The 22,626-nt window shown below is 41.4% G+C and overlaps 1 protein-coding gene across 1 annotated transcript in view; it reads right to left on the bottom strand.

The window, feature by feature from the left end:
• The window catches only part of INSR (insulin receptor), a 46,065-nt gene extending 26,702 nt beyond the window's left edge, over positions 1–19,363 (bottom strand). Inside the window, exon 1 of the mRNA XM_053464313.1 lies at positions 18,138–19,363. Coding sequence (XP_053320288.1) covers positions 18,138–18,267 — 130 coding nt within the window. The 5' untranslated portion in view covers positions 18,268–19,363. The remainder of the gene's footprint in view (positions 1–18,137) is intronic.
• Between the last annotated feature and the right edge of the window lie 3,263 nt (positions 19,364–22,626).

Here is a 22,626-nt window from a genome sequence, read left to right as displayed (position 1 = left end):
AGGTTTTTTCATTTTATTGCAGAATACGGCTTCACCCTTTTACATTATATATGGAGCTAAATGTGGTAGAAATATTCCTCTGATAAATGACAAGTCTTCACCTGGCACATTATCTGTTTTTTTAATCACGTGATGGTAATGTGCCAGAGGGACAGACACCATCCCTGTCAATATGCTACCACAGGCCTACCCAGAATGCATCACTGTAAACAAACTTGATCTCAGACTAAATACTGTAGAAGAGAAGCACAGGTCTTATTAGAAATTATAGCAACACAATCTGCGTTTTGATCATCAACGACCACACAAACCTAGCTGTATAAAAGAAAATATAATCAACATCTGTAGGAATCATCAGAAGCACAGCACAACTGTGATGGGTAGCACTGGCTGTGTTCATTTGGAGAGATCCATACTGTAGATGAGACAATACAGCGAGAACCCAGTTGTTCCACGAAGTTTGACAGCTGACTTCTATAGAATAAGGGTGAAAGGAAAGCCAAAAAAATTTAACCTTTTGCCAAAAGACATTATTTATTGTTTTATATAGCAAAATAGTGTGGGGTGCTTTTCATAAACACGGACTAGGAGAGGCGTCAGGACAATGGGTTAGATGGATGGAGCCAAATACAGGACATTCTCAGATGAAGACCTCTTAATATGCAGAGCTAAAGCGTTAGAATGGCACTGCCAAATCCTAGACATAGATTTGCTCTAACAACCTTTCACGGTTTATTACACACACTAGCTTTCAACCACAATTTATATGGTACAATAAAGGAGGACGCCCATGATACAAATTTTTATCAGAACCCAAATTAAACAAATAGTTTAAAATCTTCTAGGCAGAAAGGATGGGGAGGGCATGTGTTTTCCGTTCCGTTCGTTTTCTGGGCAGTTGTATTTTACCCTTCTAATCTCTTCTTCTAGATCTAGAATACGTCAATTATTGGCAAACAATTTTTTTATTTTGGGTTTTACACAGGACTATTTTTGGAACAAACAAAACCCTTTTTATCTGCAAACCCAGAGATTGTGTTACATTTAACACTTCTGCTTTGAAATTTACATTCCACACTCTGATTAATTTAAAGGGCACCTAGTTTTATTTCACCAATAAAATTGAGCCTCTCCAAGCAAAGATGGCTACAGTTTGGGATTTACCATTCAATAACACGTTTAGGTGAGTGAGCCGTCTGCAGGTAATGGTAATTTGCAGAGTATCGAGACAGATTTGGTTCTGCTACAAATAAACCAGTTGGGAATATGTGATGTGGCTTAACCGGAAAGAGAAGGTCTGAAACAGAATATCAACAACAAAAAGAAAAAATTACAAAAAAAATTAAAAAAAGTGGTGATGCACCAAGGGTGATGCGTCAGTTCCAGACTGTGTGAACACAAAGATTTGCCCTTAAAGTTCCCAGGTATAAATGTTAGGGCTAATGTACATTAGCCCAGGGTTTGACAAATTTGTTGTGAATCTAGGCGCCAGCTAAAAAAGTTAGGAGCCAGGATTTTTTTTTTTTTTTTTTTTTTTTTTTTTTTTTAAACAGTTGGTCAGGAGTGACCTGATCATCATCAGCCCACTTACTAAACTCACAGAATTTGACCTGGAAGCACCCTGGACTTTCAGGTCAGTGCTGTTTTTTGTTGTTTTTTTTATATATATATATTTTTTTTAACGCTTTCAATGCTGATGTTCCATTGGAGCATTGCATTGACTGATATTTAGTCCCCACAAGCTTGTGAGGACAAATGTTAACCCCTGCAATGCCACGAATGTGTTATACACAATTGTGGAATTGAAGGGGTTAACGCTGAACTATCGCTCTCATGGAGCGATCAGGCAGCAGGGGGGTGTTGGGGCTGGTCTCCACACTTATGTGGAGACCAAAGAACCCTCTCCCCCTGTCCCTGAAGCTGCCTCTGGAAGCTGGGACGCAATTGCTGCTCTATAGACCAGCCATTGCAGGGGGGAGTCTCTCTGATGACTGCTGTAGGCTTCCATGCCCACATGAGTCATCAAAGGGCTTGTGGGGGCTCGTTTTTGCCGTTGCTGGCCTGCCTGGGCTTCCAGGCAGACCACCAGCAGCAGAGCCCCGTACAAAACGGGAATTAACCCCTAAAATGCTGCGATCACGGCATTGAAGGGGTTAACGCTGCCCTGTCGCTCTCATGGAGCGATCAGGCAGCAGGGGGATGTTGTGTCAGGTCCCCACACTTGTGTGGGGACCTAATCAACACTGACTCAACCCCTTTTCCTGAAGCTGCCTGTGGCAGCTGAAAACGCTATTGCAGGTTTTCCTGCAATCGCAGTTTCAGCCTACAGAATCACTCCGTGGGAGTGATCTCAGGCTCGGGCTCGAAGTGGCTGTGCTGTCTGCCCAGAATCTGGGCAGACAGCAGCAGCAGCGCCCCCGCGTGATGCAGGGGCATTTTTTTGTGGGTGTAAGAGGCTGACAAACTCCTAGGCGCCAGGACAAAATTCTGAGTCACCATGGCGACCTGGTGCCTGGGATTTGGCGAGCCCTGCATTAGCCTGTAGTTGTGGGAGGGGCTATGGTTATTTAACCAAGGCCTCTCTCTCCCACAGCTACGTTTCAGCGTCTGACTTTACTAGATGTTCGCATGTGCCGGGCACGCAGAATATGGCGGCAGACGCGTTCTCGTTTCAATTTCCAGCGGTTTTTCAAAGTCCAACCCTCAGTGGCAGCAGCACCTACAACTGCGCCAGTCTTCGACAAGCTCATTCTAGCATAGAAAAGCATCTGCACAGAGCTCGCCATATTATCACGAGAGCGTTGTCCAGCAATACCAGGGAAGCATATGACAGAGCCTGGTCCCTATTTGGCAGATTTGTGGTAGCATCTGCCCCTACGAACGCGTATTCAGTTGCCACCCTCTTGGCTTTCGCAGCGCACTGCCGTTCTAGCTTAAACTTTAACGGGAGTCCAACATCACATATCACTATATTTTCCTAACAAAATCTCTCTGATTGCTAAGCACCCGGTCAAAACCTTACTAAGAGGTCTGCAGAAAACCAAGCCAGTCAAGGCCCCCAGTCGGTGGCCGATTGATGGGGAGGTTTTCAGAGCTTTGACAAAATGCTTAAATACTCAACCCCTTTACTCCAGCTACTTGTACAATGCTCAAAGCCACCATGTTTCTAGCATTTTATGGGTTCATGCGCCCAGGGGAACTGGCCACTACACTGTATTCAACGTAATTTCTGAAGGTCTCGGACTTATGTCCTGTCGCTGATCATTTCCTTCTATCCCTCGGTCATACGAAAACCAATCAGTCCGGTCCGAATGGACCCTCCCTTGGTCTTTGCTTCTCCGTTCCACTAATCCCATTCGTTTGCCCCAACACGATTATTAGTATTGGAATGTTTATTTATTTAGTTAGGTAGTTTAATTTCATACCAGCTGCTAAACATCTTACGGCAGGTAGCACTGCCAGCTCTACTGGATATGCATGTTCCCTTAGCAAAACGACTTAAGCTTGAACCCTGCTGGCAACCGTCTATTTTATTAACTTGAAATAGGGAGGCACGAGGTGCTCTGTTAATTTAAACATTACCAGTATAACGTCAAATAACCCCACTATCCGGCACGTGAGAAAGTTAACTATAGTATTATTCACACTAACCACAATAAAATGCCACAGGCTGTCTACTCAATCACAGCATCCGAATCTGCAGCAAAACAAGGAACATTAGTAGCGCAACAAAACGTCTTTATTATGTTAGGTAACATATTGACTACAAACGTTTGTTACCCTGAGGTTAAAATTTTATATCAGATTGATGTGTTGTCTTTATCCAACCAAAGGGCTAAGTGCAAAAACCAAGGTCAAGGCCCAAAACAATGCCCCTTAGGAGGCTGGTGTTTTATAACCATGGACAGCCTAACACAATAAGCAAACATTAACTCGATTGTGGGTTTCACATTTTCCCCATTTTCTTTAGAGTTGAGTAACAATTTCCATTTCTATAAATACTTTTGCAATCATAGACGCAAACACACAAGCAAATTGAAAAAACAAATCCTCCAAGCTATGTGTTAAAGACACGGTTCCACTCAGACAACACTAATTGCACTCTCTAGTATGCTAAGTGAATAAACCTGGTTAGATCCGTCTATTACGGTGCCTACCATTACATTTTATATCCGCTACACAGAATTCATTTTATTATGCATTTTACAGCATGTACATCTAAAGGTGCAATCATTTTAAGAAAAGTTAAGAGCTCATTGCCCTCCTGCCCTTTCAGAATCCACTGAAACATTACGAGTATGAATGGTATGTGTAACGGCCCGGGGTTAATAAGTGCCGTACACAATAAGTAGTTATGACCATCTGGGACTTTGGCCCCTCGTAGCCCAGACACCCTTGAGCCTTGCCACCGCATAGGTGCTGGGCTACGGACCAGGGGTGGTTCGTAGAGGGAGCCTTCCACAGATCCCCGGTTGCTGGGACCGCTAGGGGAGCGGAGATCAGCCGGCACGGTTATCGTACGCTGGCTATCTCACGGTCTGTCCCAGGGAAATTTTGAACTGTTGCTGCTCGGGGTCCCTTCGGCCTATCGCTTTTTGGACAGGATACCCTCAGGACCCCGAGATCGCCCCCGCTCCTTCAGGATCATCCCGAGAACGACAGCTAAAGTTCTACGGACATTGCGGGGCTTGGTGGCCGGACTGTCTGGGCAGGGTGGGAAGATGTGGACATTATTTATGGTCTTTTTCTCACCCAACCTGTATATAAGCTTGTGTGTTTCCCCGATAACGTGTGTTACTTCCCTGGAACATTAGTCTCGTCTAATGCTTCCGAGGGTTGGCTGGATCACTCATTGTCCTTTTCAGGACAATTACAGCACTCTTCGGCTACGCCTCGGCAAGCTGCTGTTCTGCAACGTTAAAGACACCGGACCAGTTCCTGAGCCCATCCTCGCTAGTGTCGACTAGCGCTGGAAGCCGTTAACCATTTTGGCCCTGGCAGGAAGCATCAGAGAACCGATGGGGGTACAAGGCGTGCCCGTCACAGTATGCTTTGCACACTGCCATTTATCAGCCCCTTAATGCAGATAATAAATATATATATATATATATATATATATATATATATATATCGATGCATCCTGGTGCCATGTGTTCTCCAGGTAAGCAACACACACACGTGGCCATCCACGTGATGTAAAAGAAAATGTGATTCGTCAGACCAGGCCACTTTTCTTCCATTGTACCCTGATCCAGTTCTTATGGTCCCAGGCCCATGCCCATCATGGGCACTCTGACTGGTCTGCGGCTACACAGCCTCATATGCAACAAACTGTGATGCACTCTGTGTTCCAATACCTTTCTAGCAGAACCAGCATTAACTTTTCACCAGTAGCTTACCTGTTGAATTTGACCACACAGGCCACCCCCCCCACCACATGCATCGATGAGCCTCAGCCGCCCGTAATCTTTCACGGCTTTTCTTTCCTTTGACCACTTTTGATAGGTACAAACATTCCCACAAGAGCTGCTGTTTTTTTACGCTTCCACATTTTTTCATGCTTCTAACACATCAACTTTGAGGCCAAAACGTTCACTTCCTGCCTAATATATCCCACCCACTGACAGGTGCCATGATAACAAGATTATCAGTATTATTCACTTAACCTGTCAGTGGTCATAATGTTATGGCTGACTGGTGTGTGTGTAATATATATAATTACACACGCACACACACACACAGATACATACTGTGTCTGCAGCACTGAATTGAAGATCTGGATCTTTCATTGTGCTTCCTTAGTTTGGGCTCTGCTGGCCTGTACTCTCCATATGCTCAACCTAGGACTCCACATCCATATGTACTGCAGCCCAAGCCTCTGCGGCCATCCGCATGAGCCCCATCACTCCCACTGATGTGCTAGGAGGAGTTTCCACCCCTGAGACAGAGAGAGAATGCGGAAGAGCATGCCCAAAACCACTATTTTGTTGGACATTTATATGACTGCAGGTCGGGGGTCCACACATTCGGTTTGAATCTAGGAGCCAGCTTTTTTTCCTTCCCCAATCATGATCATATTTTCCAGGTGACCAGGGTTTGTCAAGCCTTGTTTTTATAGAGGTGGTCACATTTGCTGATCAATTAATCAGGGGCATTTGATTAGCAGCACCTGTCTGCTACTTAGCATCTTAATTTCTATTGAAGCCGTATGGGTGTACTCGGTTTTTCACATGACTTCTCCATTTTGGCTTAAGTTTTGTCATCACGACACGGTACAACATGTGTTGCTGCTCATCTAAGGTTGTACTTACCAAATTTTTATTATATCCTGATATAATAAGCCATATTAATTGGCATCTGTACATACCCGAACTCTGACACTATGGTATACACACACTCACATATGCTACTCCGTCTCCAACCCTCTCACCTTGTGGAAACCAGTCGCTGCCTATTTTCTGCCATCATGAATGTGGCACCCAATGATTTCCTGTAGGGGTGCGGTAAGGCAAGTGCATTACGTGACCACACTGGGAGACTCGCTGCACAGCATACCCGCAGGAAGACATAGGGTGCTGGATTCATGATGGCAACTCTTCAAAACCCTCTGCACCAGGAAGTTTTTTCTAGTTGCCATGGCCACCCGGTGCCCAGGGTTTTGTGAAGCACCTAGCAGATAACACAGTATACGGGTGTGTGTGTGTGTGTGTGTGTGTGTGTTCTAAAACAGCAACAAACAAGCTAGATTCCAAAAGCATACAAAAAAAACCAAACGATACTGGTGCAGAAAAGAGGAAGGGGAAAAAAAAAGTTGTAATAGTAATCAACATCAAAGATGGTTGCTCTTCTACAAAGTTAATCATTTAGCCTGGAGTGTGGTAGGAAAAATAGTCCTGTCTAAAGTAGTGTGTGTCAAGCTTCTTCAGTGCCCGAGAGGGTCAATGAGACTTCAATTCCACTTTAAAGTCAGAATTCAGCACATACAATCCAAAAAACACCGATTCAGATCCTTGGTAAGAAATATAACCATAAAAAATTAGATAGGATTTGACAAATTTGGGGTACTTTGATGTAGTAGTGGTCTTTGCAAAATATGGCCATATAGTATGATGGAATCCCCAATATCTATGCCTTACATAGGCGTTTGTTGTGAACATTATAAAATAGTAAAACAAAATGTTGATATGACATGTATGACGCAGCTACATCACTCAAAGAAAAAAAAATTCTCATAAACAGGCTAGATTTCCCATTAGGCAATGCAGGAATGCACTAAGGTCGCCTCAGGGTTAGAAGCCATATACCTACCCCCAACTACTTCTAAAAGTTAAAATGTAAACATTTTTCCTAAGAGCTGCTCCGACTCTACAGGTGTGAACAGACATAGGCACTAAAACCTGAAGTTCAACATTCTACAAACTCAAGAAGACATCACGACTCCTTCCGGCCCACTATAGCTTTTTTTTGCTTAGAGCGGATTACAAAAACAAGAGACAGAAAGGCCCCAAGATCCTGTCCCTGACAATACTGCGAGATGCGGCCACAAGCTGTATTTCAATGTTTGACAAATGGAAATGGAAATTTAAGATGTAGTCCTCAGAAACCGACTTATTTATTCTTTTCATTTTATGTACTGAATGTTCTTTTTTTTTTTTGTGAATATAAAGTTAGAGAGCTACAGGGGCATGCACTGCCGATACTGAATGCCAGTATATTGTATGTATGTGTATATATTTCTCATGGTTCTAGTAGATTACGCACACATTTCCAAGACCTCAAACGGAAAGTAGGGGGAAGGCTCGGTAAGCGCCTGTATGCTTTTCACAACGTCCTACAATCTACACTTTACCCGTTTCCATAAAAACACCTGGGGAGAGGCCAGAGTGATCAAGGGAGAGAGAGAGAGAGAGAGAGAGAAATGCGGGGAAAATAAGGAGAGAGATAGTGACTGAGTGCAATGAGGTGAGGTTTTGTGTAAGAGAAGCAGTGAGGAGGGAGGGATTGCGTGGGTGGAAGGGGGGGTAGAAGAAAAACATGTTTGCTTCACGCAGATGATAAAGCAAAATCTACCCCACATCCTGGTGAGAGGGAAAAAAAAGGTAAGAAAAAATATTTTGCTGGATGTTTGTCTGCTCACTCTTATCCAAAACAAAACGACAGATATATTTCCCCCACTTTATAAGGGAATCTTAGCTCTTCTCACCCAGCAAGATAAGCACAAGATATGGAAGAGCCATATGTCCCATTCTGTCCAAGGAGATCTTTTTTTTTTTTTAAATAGGCATTGGAGCATTGATGTCTGCGCTCCATTTCCTAAAGTAGCATTTTAACGCTTTGTGTCGTATCTGGAGCATGCACGCAGACACGTTTAACACACAATCTACAGGGGCTCAAATTGCACTCTTCCGATGAAGGGAGCATTTGGATCAGGCCGAGGCAATCTAAGAGCTGCAGACGGTGTATGCGTTTCACACAAACTACAAGAACAAGAGAACAGGACTGTCATATAGCTTAGTTAAAAGAAAACATTTTCTACATGTTGATACCCAGTTACTGACACGTGTCCACTAGTGTGTAGAACTCATACGCAGTTTTATTATGACTGTGTAAAAGATCAGGAATTCTTCAAAAAACGTTCATAAAAAAAAAAAAAAAAAAAAAAGAAAGCAGATAATTAAAAAATAAATAAATAAAAATACCCCCAGAATTAACAGAGGAAAAGGAAGCAGCATCTTATATAAAATAAGGTGTTCCAGCCTTCCTGTGTACTGTAGAGTGTCTCTATAAGAAGCACATACAGGCACTGTGGCAGGTAAGCATATGGGTTATGATGTACCACTTTGTTCAATCTTGAATCCAATCGCAAAAGCACATGTACAGATACATTGTGGCGTTCGGATGTCTGCAGGCGTTAACCCCCTTCTTTACTGGTGGGGGTTTCCCAAAAACCTGACCAGTATTTTTACATTAAGGTTCTTTAACCGTGCATCCATGCATCAAGGACTGATACAGCTTTCTTTTGATGCCCTTTTTAGAGATATATATATATATATATATATATAGTCCCACATTTAGTATACTTAAAAAAAAAAAAATTAAAATAATTACTATTAAATTGATCCCTAAACCAGTTCAGCTGTCCAAAATACTACAAGATTTATTAATGTAAATGTCATGAATTTGGAAAAATCCAACACGCATAGGTGTTTTTGTTATTGGAAGTTAAGGGGTACACAATGGAACATGGCCGTTCCCTTTTCAAAATTTGAATTTTTCAAACCACCTGCTCTAAATATCCCAATAAAAACTATAGATTTTTAAAGCACAGACAATCAAGGGTATTTGGTGGGCCAATCTTTGGTTTTTAATGTTTTGATCTGCTGGCACTTTCTATGTTTCTATTTCACAAGGCGTATTTGGACATTTATCGTGCAACCATTTGATAACCAATCTGCGGCAAAGGGAAACAATTTTTATGCTTTTTTGCCGCCAAAGTCTCTCAAACAGCCAATGTATACAGCTGCATCTCCAGATGGTTTTTGTATATTTTTCACATCTACAGGGCAAGGTAGGTGCACACAACATAAAGGGTTAAACGATAATACAAGGTTCTGGAATAAAAAAACCCATGTCTTGTGCATTCCCTCTTTTACTTTTCTGAGGCTCCTGATTTCTTCTGAGAATGTGATGCATCCATTAATAAAGGAAGTCTTGCGTGATGGCGTGGGAATCATGAATGGCGGTTCTCGGGGACTGCCTCAGGCGCAAGGCAGGCCCATACAACAGAAAAAGCGACAGGCAGCGAGCGGTGTACACACACAGCTGCTTTCTTCATGGCATTACATGCCATCATTACAGGTTCTTGGGCCACTTTTTCATGACAGCACGAAACATCATGAAGGTTTCTGAAAACTGCTACCTGCTTAGGCTTTATCTAAATCTACACAAAAAAAAAACATTGCTTTGTGCATTTCGCAACATATGGGTGGTGTGACTGACGGTAGGCAGCTTAAAAGGGGAACTTCGATGGTTTTCTAATGTTGTAAGATGCTGCAAAACAACCGTCCAACACAACCGGCTGCTGTGTACTATGCACGACTACACTTTGCAGAGCTACTAAAAGGGAAGAAAAAAAAAAAAAAGAAAACTTGTTGGGAACTGTAGTCAAGCAAAATCAAGATATAGAGAGGGCTTGGATGCTTTCATATATTTTGCACATAAGAACTTTTTGATTTTGAAATCTCTATCGATAGAGAAACCACACAGCTCCCAAGTTTCTCGGGATGAAAATTTACTGAACAACAGATGCTAGAAAATGTAGTACCGCATACCATATAATTCACCGTTTCTTGCACGTATGTACACAATATGATCAAAAGTATGAACACCTGACACTCTCATCTATATAAGCTAGTTTGACAGCCCATTCCAAAACCATGGGCATTAAAACAGAGTAGCACATTTCCCACATAACTTCGGAAACTTGTGCCCATACAGCCAAAAGAGCATTTGTGATATCAGGCGCTGATTTTGGACAAGAAGGCCTGGCACACAATTGGTGTTTTAATGCATCCCAAAGGCGGTCAATGGGGTTTAGGCCAGGGCTCGGTGCAGTATGCCTTACACCTCTCCAGCAAACGCTTGTTATTGGTTTCTGTGCAGCTGCTCAGCCATGGAAACCCACTTCATGAAGCTCCCGACGCACAATGCTCTTGCTGATTTTTCTTCCAGAGGCAGTTTGGAACTCTGTAGTGAATGACGCTACAGACCGTTTTTATGTATGTATGTATGTATGTATGTATGTATGCATGTATGTTTACACACACACAGCGCTTCAGCACTCTGAAACTATGCGTTGACTACCACTTTGTGGCTGGGCTGTTACTTCCAGATGCTTCCACTTCCCATTAATAGCACTTAGTGGCCCGGGGAAACTTACCAATGGGTGTGGCTAAATCCCCTCAGCTCAATTAGGGTGTCCACAGACTTTTGGTTATATAGCACCCCTTAGTAACATGATGTGCACGTTTTGAGAGCCTGAGCATTGAGCCGCTATGTTCTTTTGACACACATTTTGTTGGCGCATCACTAATTAGTGAGTTTTACCAGTGCTGTAGTTCCTGTTTCCAAAGCGAACAAGATGACATTAGGCTATAGAAAGACTAATATGTTTGCACAACATATAGGCAAATTCCTATGCTCTACCGACTACAGCATTATTTGAGAGAGCGGGTTATTGTTTATGCCCCATGGGTATGCTTAAAGGAGACCCCTCCACCATTTATTTTTAAATAGTATCAGATGGAAAATACATTTTCTACAATATTATGAGGTTTTCACTTAATATATAAATATATATAATATTTTGTTTTCAGCTAGCTGCATATTAACCATTTGCATAGGTTCTAGTTCACCTAAGCCCAATTTATACACTCCTTATCCTTAGAACAGCTTGGTCTTTATCACCAAGCCAGACACATTGACTGAATAAGGAAAGCCTATGACAGAACATACCTCTATCATTACCACAAATAATCAGATCAGTTAGGAACGCTCCTCACGTTATCACATGACCAACAACGGCAGACCCCTGGTCTGTAGCTAGAGGATGTTTATTGGAACAAAAGGAGATACAATGTACACCACGCTGTATTATATAGTCAATGACAAAATGTTGTTCACAGTACTTCCCCTTTAAGTCTGTTGGTATGGAACAGTTTAACATTGCCACATCAATAGTTACACTTTAAAAAGCGAGTCATGCCCATTTTCAAAAGACCAGTGAAGCAAACCCTGATTGCTCTCTGCCCTTGCAATCCAAGCAGTTTTTCACGGTGGACCAGTTTTTGGTCACTTGCCTACTGGTAGAGCACCAGGTTTGTGAGCATGCATGCACCTCTTGTCTCAACTGCAAATGGTAACATTCACAAACACTAATTTAAATAAAGTTAAACTGTAAACCATACATATTTTCACCCTCCGAGGTTTCAACCTAAATATGAACATTTATTGTAATTTAAAAACATAATTTACAGCGTTAAAGATGTGGTTTAGTTTTACGAGTGTATGTGGAAAGACTCACTGTATGGTGAAAGATAATAAAGTTCTGTTGTTGCGTTTATCCACATGAGGTTCCATTGAATATTAGAACTTTCAGCTACCTCAATGTATAAAAAAGGGACAAATCAAGTGCTAAGACCACTTTTATAACATTCTGTTTTATTGGCATTTCTAAACAATCCACTGTTAACCGCATTTGCTTCTTAATTCTAAAGCACACATTTGTCTGCCATTTCAACCTAATTAAATTTACCGTACTGTCGCATTTCTCTTGGATCCAGAACTAAATCCAGAAGCATAACTGCTTCGACAAAGGCAAGGTTTTAATTTAAATGGAAAAGAAAAAAAAATCTTTAAATCCAATTAAATATACAATTGTAAACTAGACTGTTCTAAAATAGTGAAAACTCATTGTGTTCTGGGCTCTAAAAATCTAACCGAGGTTTGGTCACAAGTACATGTTTTTTGATAGATTTACAAAGCAGTATGCATTTCACCTGGACAATCCATTGTTGTACTTATTCCAGAGGAGTAAAATAGCGGAAATTTCCATCCCTGTACACACACACGCACCTAAAAAGGCTGTCAGAGGTAGGTACCCTATTAATCTCTCCTCAGAATATCAAATTCCCAGTTGCAATGAGCCGTGAACTCATCACACACAGACAAGCATCAAACACGAGATTCATGCACACGTAACATCAAATGGATCCTCTTACTAGCCCCTATGCAGAGAGGCCCAGCCCTGCAAGGACTGGGATTCCCACCGAGAAGGACAAACCTCTGCTGCCAGCCATAATCTTTGACTATAACATTTCAATGGTTTTTAAGTCTCCTGTGTGTTTAATGTTGCAACGTGAATGACTTAAAAATAGATTTGAAATATTTATATATGAAATATCAGTTTTTATGTCAACTCTTCTAGTTGTATAAGACGTTATAGAGATTCATAAAAATATCAAGGATAATAAAGATTTGTATACACCGTATTTGCTCGAATATAAGACTTTTTTTCATAGCAAATACTCTGAAAAATACCCCCTTCACTTATATTCGATGTCGTCTCATAATCGGACCTCAAATAGGAGGTCTTACTAGGCGCTGCAGGAGACCTGGATCCCCCTCTCTCAACCTCTGGGGTTTCTATGACTGAGCGCCGGCATCACATGAGCTTCCGATGCTTCACGAAGCCCCAGCGGAAGTGCCGGGCAGAAGCAGAGATTGTCTGCGCACATCTCGCAGACGTTCACCGGGACCGGGATCCTCCTCTCTGGCAGCCAGTAAATGTCTGCGGGATGCGCATAGACAATCTCAGCTTCTGCCCGGCACACACACACTATAACATGCCAACACTCATTATTAACATGATACACGTTAGCACCACACTCCCAGCCAGTGTGCGCATGCACGCATGTGGCTAACACTATACATACAAAACTATTTAAAACACTTACACTACGGACACCTATACATCAAAGCTGACACTATAATACAGTAGACATACTGACTTTGGCACTATACATTTACACTCACACACTGACTAGCACTATACATATAGCACACATATACACTGATACTACAGTATATACAGCTGGACTCCAGCACTGTACATATACACACTCACACACACTACTTCCCTCTCTTCTTCCATCGTGAATTCTGCACACTATGCTTCCTACAGCTGCTAGGTGAATCGATTGACATGAGGGACCCAGCAGGGTCATGTAGCGTGCCTTATGCGACCCTGCTGGGCGCCTCACATCACCCGCTACACTGCATTCATGATGGCAGCCCTGCAAGACCCTGGCTGCCAGGAAGCGGTTTCTAGTCATCATGCTGACTTGGCTTTGTCGAGCCCTGTATTAGATATAAATTGAACGAGGAGAACATTATTTTCAAGGTTACCCATGGTAAACGGCACAGACATTTTTTGGCTTCTGTACATTGTGTTTGTCTAAAGCATACACACACTTAAGAAATGGATATTCCAAAGTGCCCAAATCTTATGGAAGGGCAATATCAAATGTTTCTTGGAACAAGAATAATCGGGTTAAGGGAATTACAAAAGTCTGTTGTTTCTGGGAATATACCGATTTTGACATATTGAAGGTGTCAAAGCGCATTAAGGAGTCCTAAATCGATCAAAATGTACTAAAGACAATGACAAACGGCTTTAAAAACAGGAGTCCCCTGGTCCGAAGATATTAATTCTCTCTAAACCTTTTATACGAGGTTCTCTTAACTCGAATGCGCCCTGCAGATGTACAGAGGGTTTAAAAGAAAACACTCAAACTCAACGACCTTTCTAGGAGTCCAACTTTCAAACAACCCAAATCAAAGCATTAAACTTAAACCACAAGAGGTCACAAATCAAAAAGGTGTTAATTGAGACTTCTCCTTAATCCGTTAATGCTAAAACGCTGCGTGATCCCAAACTCAGATTTGCAGTTAATCTTTTTTTTTTTTCTTAGTTTTAATATTTGACTTAATTTGCTCTTCTCAGCCAAACAGTAAAGTGAATATGCATTTCTCTGCTGTTTGTCGACAGCAGGGAACAGCAGAACTTTGGACCACAAACTGCGTGTTGAACTTTACTTTTTTGGCTAATTTTTTCCCCCTCCTTGAAAAAGAAAAAAAAGAAACTTCCAATCACTAGAACAATCACAAGAACGGAAGACGTTCATCACAAAATGTGGGAAGAGCTTCCTCAAACACACAGGTATTAAATTATACGTCATCAGCCTAACCCCTATAGTACAAAACAACTTTAAACTCTTTAATGACAAAAACAAACATTATGGCTATGCTACAATGAAAAAGTGGGATAGTTTACACAAAGTACTTAAATACAATCAAGGACAGAGAGCAAAGCTGCCTGTGGTTACGTGATATAGGCATTTAGAATAAAAGGGGGGGGGGAGATTATAGCTCCAATCATTTTTTTTTAAATCTATATTTATACAACATGGTTAAAAATTCTGGAATTGGATTAGTTGGCAGGGGAACTTCAGGCTGCCATTATTTGGAAACCAGTCTTAGAGTCGTAAGAGCCAGGAAATCGGTAGATCTGTTCACATCTTTATAAACCCTTAAAAAACAAAGTAGTTTCCAGGATTAACATTTTAAGCAGCCCCTACATGCCAAACTACAATGATGGAGTCCGATATCAGATAAGAAAAACAGCTAGCCTGGCCATCTTAATTCTAAAAGAAAACAGCATATGAAACATATCATATGAAACCATCAGCGTGCCTACTTTTCCCAACAGATCATAGAGAGGTATTCTCCATTTAATCGCCTTATCAGAGTGACATTGAAGTATCCTACTCTAATGGTACAGAACATAATCACACAGGCAGGTGAGGTAAGAATAGCAAACATATGCATAACGTCATTACAATAATAAAATGTTGCAAATGCAAAGTATTAGAAAAGTTATTTGTATGAATTTAAGTATTGTATGCAAGTACCATATTTTCTTGACTGTAAGACAAGGTTTTTTCAGAGCAAATGCGCCTCAAATAGGTCTGACTATGAGACTAAGATCCAGATCCCCCACAGCGCTGCAGGGGACCTGGATCCTCCTGTCTGGTAACCTCCGCTGCTGGTGCTTCTGACTCCCTGGTGTGGAGTCGGGGCAGCGGGTAGATTCACGGTTTCTGGTGTGGCAAGCCTGGGGGCAGATGTGCATAACGGGGGGGGGGGGCAGGTTGGAAAATAAAAGGAAATAAAAACCCCCAAAAAATATTTTTCTCAAACTTAGCTTTTATTAAAAAGAGTAGTTTCCATGAATTAACATTTACTAGTAAAACTTGTTCCCTATAGGGTCGTCCTATATTCAGGCTTTTTTTTCCCCCCTAAATTAATATTCAGATTTTGGGGGTCGTCTTATATCAGGCTAGAAGCTAAATGTTCTCTCTGGTTCCCAAATCCAACATATATGTGTCTGACCTGCATACAGACCAGTAACAGAAAGCACAAAATGTTGGCACCAGCAAAACTGGACCTGACTAGGCACTCAACATACGCAAAGCCATCAGATGGGCTTGGGTACTGAGATGGATGCAACTTTGGACACTGTAATCCTGGAACCAAAACCCTTATCATCAAAATGAAAAACATGAAGTAGCACACATATTAGTCACTTTAAACTCAGATCAGATGGTATTTCTCTGATGCCTGCTCAAACTTGCAACTGCAAAAAGAGAGGCTGCAGTGACACTTCTCAGCATCCCCAGGACAGAAATGCATTCACCGTTGCCACTCAAAGTGGGGGGGGGGAACCATTACTAGGACTATGAGGATGGCAGTACGGACAAACCAAGACAACGGTAATACGAGCAGAAGAGGACTTGTGGGTTTTTGTTTCTTTTAGCACAATATTTGCATGATGGATCCACACACCCAAGTCAAAACCCTTAGCTGTTAACCCTGTCGCGGAACATTTAATGGAAATGCTATCATTTCAATCCCGCTTATACTGGCCGATTTTCCAGCATTATGGATTTAGTAGAAACTTTCCTTCCCAAAAGATAACTCTAGTATTATAATGAGATCAGTAAACTCTTCTTGACATCACATGCTTCTTTTCATTCACTAAAAGGGCTATGATGTCACTGAGATCACATTCCAGAGCAGGGTTCAGAAGCGCTAGAGAATCCACTAGTGCTCTATAAATAACACTGTAAAAACTTTTCCAACAGTAAGAATAGTGTGTTAGCGTTAGTAATATGTATACAACATGTAGCAAATTATGTGTGTGTGTAATATTCTAGATAAGGAAGATAACCATTCTAAAAATCTCTTCCCATGGGGGGGGGCGGGAAATTTAGGATTGCTTTTGTTTCCCCCCCATCTAGATGATTTATGCTATAACTAAAGCAAAATACAAGAAAAAAAATGGATACGTGAAGCCCAATGTAATCAGCACCTACCATAATTCTCACCCTCTTAACAAATTGACAGGTAATGTGTGTACAGCCACATGGTGCGCGATACATTACAACAATTTAATTAAACAGATCAAGGAATGGCTTTGTGTCTGTGTTGGTAATAAAAGTCTCATTTGTTTTTACAGTATATAATTCAGAGAGCCTCATGCTGGTTCAAATCACAAACACGGGGATTGGCTACATTATCAACACAAATCTCTGGAATGATTCCAGTTAAACTTGATCCTGATGTAACTTGCAACAAAATGACTGTGGAGATACGGGTATCAGCGGCGCATATAACACACGCATGCAGGCAATCAGTTTATATATACAGATTGTGCTTTCCTGTGTGATCAAATTGGAAAGCGGTATTCCTGATGCAGCAAGCACTGAATTTACTAGGAAGAGATATATATAAAGCAGCCTGGGAGTCGAATATTTAGCAATCTTAAATAAATATTTTGTCTATGAAGGGCTATGTTAGACTACATAATAATCTGGGCCTACTGAGGCCCTATGTCTGGATCTGATCGTGCGCTCTCCTGTCAGGCATGATAGGCGGCGGCCTAAGCGGCAGGTCCCGGCCCCTCCCCCCAAGCCTCTGTTTACAATGTTGACCGAAAGCAGCAGCGCGGCCTACTACCCGCGGGGCCCAGCAGCCTCGCTCGATTTTAAGTGTACCGCCGAGGGCTCGCCAACACAAGCCTTGCAAGCTATGTTACACCGAGGTCTGCCACTACGCCACGGGGCCTTTGCTATTAAAAAGGAAAGAAAAAAAAAACACAAAGACAGGCACGAAGGCCACGTAGCACAAATGAAAACAAAACAAATCTGCAAGCCATGAACCTGAAATGTCACAGCGGCGTTACACAACGAAGGCTTACAGCGTAGGCGTGTGAAGACTGCACTCGCAGTAATACCACATACCGTCTTACGTTTACATATAAATAAAAGAAAGATATGTGAGGAAATACCCGCCGGAGGATCGCGCTCAATGTTTACTAAAAAGTCGGTTCATAATATGCCGAGTTGACGTCACACAGATCATTTTTTATACACATGTGTGCGTCTGTGTGTAAGTTGATATCAAGTACTCCATACACACGTTGTATAGTATGCACCTGGTCTTTGAAATATACTCACTTTTTCCATTGCTCTGGCCGCAGAAAACCATACTCAGAATAGCGAGGACTCCCAGTAGGGTCTTCCAGCCCACTTTGAGAGTGGGGTTATTATTGGGGTACCCCTCACCCCCCATCACACTCTGTCCCATGGCAATCCCTTCTCTCCGGCTACTCGTATCCTGAAAGGGGCTCCCAGCAGAAGGAGAGAGCAGGGGGTATTTTCCAAAGAATGAGGGGGCAAACGACCTCCCTCCCCCCAGCTAGAACTAATAAATAAACCCCCTGGTAAGTCCTATTTAACGATATGATCCTGACAGCTCACGAATGGAGGCAGCATGATGATTTATAGAAGCAGCTTCGATTGGGAAATAACGTCCGAATTTGATAAGGAGGGAGGAAAAACAGCACGCTCTCTTGCTAGAGCGGGGAAACCCTCGTTGGTCGCGAGCGATTTGCCGGAACACGGAATCTTCAAAGTGCCTTCGTTTTTATCAATAAGCAGAACTCTGTAAGTGTCAGATCTTGTCGTCCCTCACAGGGGCGCCGGTTATAAAAGGATCTGTAACCTCTGAGCCAATTTAGGGGTTTTTTTTTTTACCCCCGTATTTCCTTCTCATCGAGCGCAGGAAATTATTTATAGCAAATCCTCCAAAGTAATCCACAATATGTCACAAAACAACTTCCTGAATTTTGCAGCAGGAAAAGGGGGCGGGAAAAACTCCGGGTCTTTTTTTGTTTTCTTTTTAGATTATTGTTAGTTTTCTTCTTCCACCCCAAAATTCAGCAAGGGGTGTAAGAGAGAAGGACGTTTCCCTCCAGACAAACAAGTGTGGCTTCTGAAATGATCAACAAGGTAGCGCTGGCCAATGCTCCGAAACGCATGCGGGAATTCTCCTACGGGGCCCAGCGTGTGTATGATCGCTTAAAAATGTCTTCACCCCACCGGGGAAAAACAAAACCTCATTGATGAGAAAGAATCAGTACTTGAGAGACAGAAAAAAAAAACCCCTCAGCTCCAGATCATCTTCTTCTTTTGTTGTTGTTGTTGTTGGGTTTTTTTCTTCGTCTTCGGAGATCATACAGAAAAAGAAACAAACAAAAAAGAAAGTTTGCAGAAAAGGAGATTTCTCCCCCAAATTCTATCCACGCACATATATGACACTAGTTCTTCCAAAGTCTCTCCCCCCTCCTTTTCTGACCAGTATCCAACCAGTAAACAAGAGCTGTTAGTCAGCTGGGAGAAGAGAAAGGTTTATGTAACACCCGGCGTGGAGTTCGTTCCATGCGGAATGGATTGTGTGCCCGGCGCTCTGTTCACAGACAGGAGGCTTGTGTAATAATATTATTATTAGTTATTGTTTTATAGAGCTCTATCATATTAAAAGCGGATATATAAAAACGGATTGCTTGAATAAGATATATAAAAGTTTGGTATAGATTGACAGACACATAATGTGGGTTTTGCTGCCAAATTAACCATATCCTCACTGAATAGTAATGTCTGTTAAGTCTAAACATTTGACAGCAATAATAAGAATAATATTGCTATGTGGAATATAATTTAAATGCAGCAAAGTGATATTTTTGTTCACGCTGCCTGGTTTGCATTCCCTTGTATAACTTTCAGAAGGAATGCGAAGTTATTGTCGCATTTCCTACGCTGTGTCCCCTGAGGGAACTTACTTTGGTCACCTTGAGTATCAATGCTTCGCTCTAAAATACAATGTAAAATCAGTCTCAACAGCTATAATCTGGAACAAAAGTGCTGGATATGGTGTAATCACCATAGCAACTGATGGGACGCTCCTGACAACGACACCATTTTACACTAGAATGTATCTTTAAAACATTAATTATAATTATAATAATATATCTACTGATTTTTATTTTTTTTTGCAAATAAGAAATATTTTCAAAGAAACACATCTAATAACAATTAATACAGTCAAATTAATGAAATCCATGATTAAATAAATTAATAAAGTTATTACTAATAGGTGTCGTAGTAAATTCTAGCTGTGTTTGAGAAATGGAGGTGTACACTTTTGGTTGTCTGCAGTTTCCCGAAAGGTTCTTCATTTATCCCTTTAAGGATTGCAGAGGTCAAGTTGTGCGAGAAACAGTTACAAGTTGGTTTTCATGATGTTTTTATAGAGCGGTTATAATTTAGGAAGCAATTACAGTGAAGTGGAAGCGTTGTGGCAATGTGTTTACTAAACAAACAGTGACACGCATTGTATTGTTTATATATCCCTGAGGCATTGCTAGTTTCAGTGACATCTTGAGGTAAGTTCCTTAAAGCCGATGCTTTCTTTCTACTGGATTCAAGGTGACTTTGTTGCCAGCAATAGAAACAAAATGGAGCAACTAGGACCCAAAAGGAGAACTACAACAGTGAGTAGGGTCACTGAGTAGAGAGAGATGGTAGGATGCAGACACCATGGTTGTTATTTATGACTCCTATAGATTATTTACAAAAGATATATACTCTGCCAGAAACTGTTGAGAGCCTCTGCTGCATATAAGACTGAAATAAGTTAGAAAACTGTATGAACGCAAACATATGCTATGTATTATAATGAATATCATTCTTTTATTTCCGTCACTGCCTTTTTCCATCTCATCTTAACTCTTGGGAAACCAGCCTTTGTCATTATGTTCACTATTTCCTCTAATTCCTCTTCCATACACTGCCCCTTCTGTGGTCTGATTTTCACACCAGCTTTGGCTGCTTCAAACAGCCAATCACTGTCAGGAAAGAATTCCCATCAAACCCAATTGAAGCGCTTTCTGGACATGTTCACGGGTTGGGGGTTCTTTAGACTCCCTGGAACTCTCGCACCAGCCAACTGGAGCTGATGGTGGTTCATATACTGGCAAGCAGGAGATCTGCTTAGCTAAAAAAAACAACAACCCCATTAAGCACATTAATATAAAGGGGACATTTAGGTATCCTATCCATTAAAGTGCATATGATGGCTGAGGTGTCCATATAATACATAGTTACATAGTTACATAGTCTGACCACAAAGTCATAGTCTTTTTTTTAAAACAAATATCAACACTGGAGGGCTGTCCTTGCACTCAATTTGTGTCCATCTCTACACCCGACCACACAGTCAGCGCCCATCTCTAACTAAAAATGAAAAAATGTTTGTTGCCAACCTAGGGAGTAGGGAAGGCAGCATTACCACCCACCAGATACTGCTGATGACCATGACTTTGCTGGCATTTAATAGTCACCCTCATGCTAGTACTGTCTGATTTAAAATATGCTCTTATTTACCCAAATACCCAATTCCCTGCCATTTCTGCTAGCCCAACCTGCAACCCATGCTGGGCAGGCAGTTTTTATTTTGGACAACCTGGGTGCAAAACCTCCTAATGTTGCTCCCTCCCAGGCAGTTATTTGCTGTTTTCTAAACTCTACACACTCTTTGATGCTTAATTAACCTTATTTTAAAGGCACTGTAATTATATTAGCTCCCAAAATTGACTTAAATAGCCACCATTGGTTAAATGTGTCGGTCTGAACCTGGGTTCATCAGTGTAATTCCCCTTAATTTGGACAGTATAAATAGCTTTATTTTCCTATCATTTGATGTTGCTCTAACAGATATCTGTGAAGGTTTCACAAGGAAGTCAGTGCAGATAGACCAGGTCTGTGTACTGGCCCTGAAAAATAGTCTCCACCGACCGTCCGTGAGACTAGGACATGTTGATAGAAAACAACATGAAAATAATCTCGTTTGAGTGATAAAAGCAAGGACAGAATATAGTGATTAGAAGATGAAAAAACTTAAACTTCCAACCTTAAAACAAATAGAGTTGCTAAGAATTGAACTTAGAAGTTAATAGCCAGGTTCGCCAGATGCTTTAGAAGGCTAGGCTTCTGCTTACAAGGTTATAATATGTGTTTATGAATAGTGCATGGATATATGGGATGTATGTATAATGTATGTGAGCTGTGTACTGAGTGAATGTCAGTTTTGTTAGATATCTGCTGGAAGGAGCAATGACTGCAAGCTGGGATCATACACTCTCATACATTCTCATGTTGGAATCCAATATGTTAGTAACTATGTTACTATGTTAGCATGCTCCCCCATTAGAGAAACCAGTACAATGGTTGCAGGAGGTACAGGGCAACTGAGCCACTGTACCCTTTACAACCTCTGCTTATGCTTCTGATACTGGGTCTACCTGGCCCACTCCATAACCAAGGTTAATAAAGATGAAAATCCTTTTTTAATCTTTCAGTTCAGTTGATGCTGTTGATCCAAACAAAGGCAAACAAATATACACTAAAGCACTTCACATTTTGAATTCAACTAAAGGAAAAAATCCTTGAAGAAAATCATCTTCATAAGACCTTCTTGTAGACCCTTATATTCACTATATGTCTATAACGGATGAAAGGGAAGCTTACTTGGACACAGAACTGTCTTCATAACCTTGAGACAAGAATGGTTTACTTTATTGAGCTGTGGAATTTTTACATATATTAC

Source organism: Spea bombifrons, chromosome 1 (genome assembly GCF_027358695.1).
Source record: "Spea bombifrons isolate aSpeBom1 chromosome 1, aSpeBom1.2.pri, whole genome shotgun sequence".
In the NCBI taxonomy this organism is placed as follows: domain Eukaryota; kingdom Metazoa; phylum Chordata; class Amphibia; order Anura; family Pelobatidae; genus Spea; species Spea bombifrons.
The sequence above is the reverse complement of the archived record's forward strand: the minus strand, read 5'-3'. Positions and strand labels throughout refer to the sequence as shown.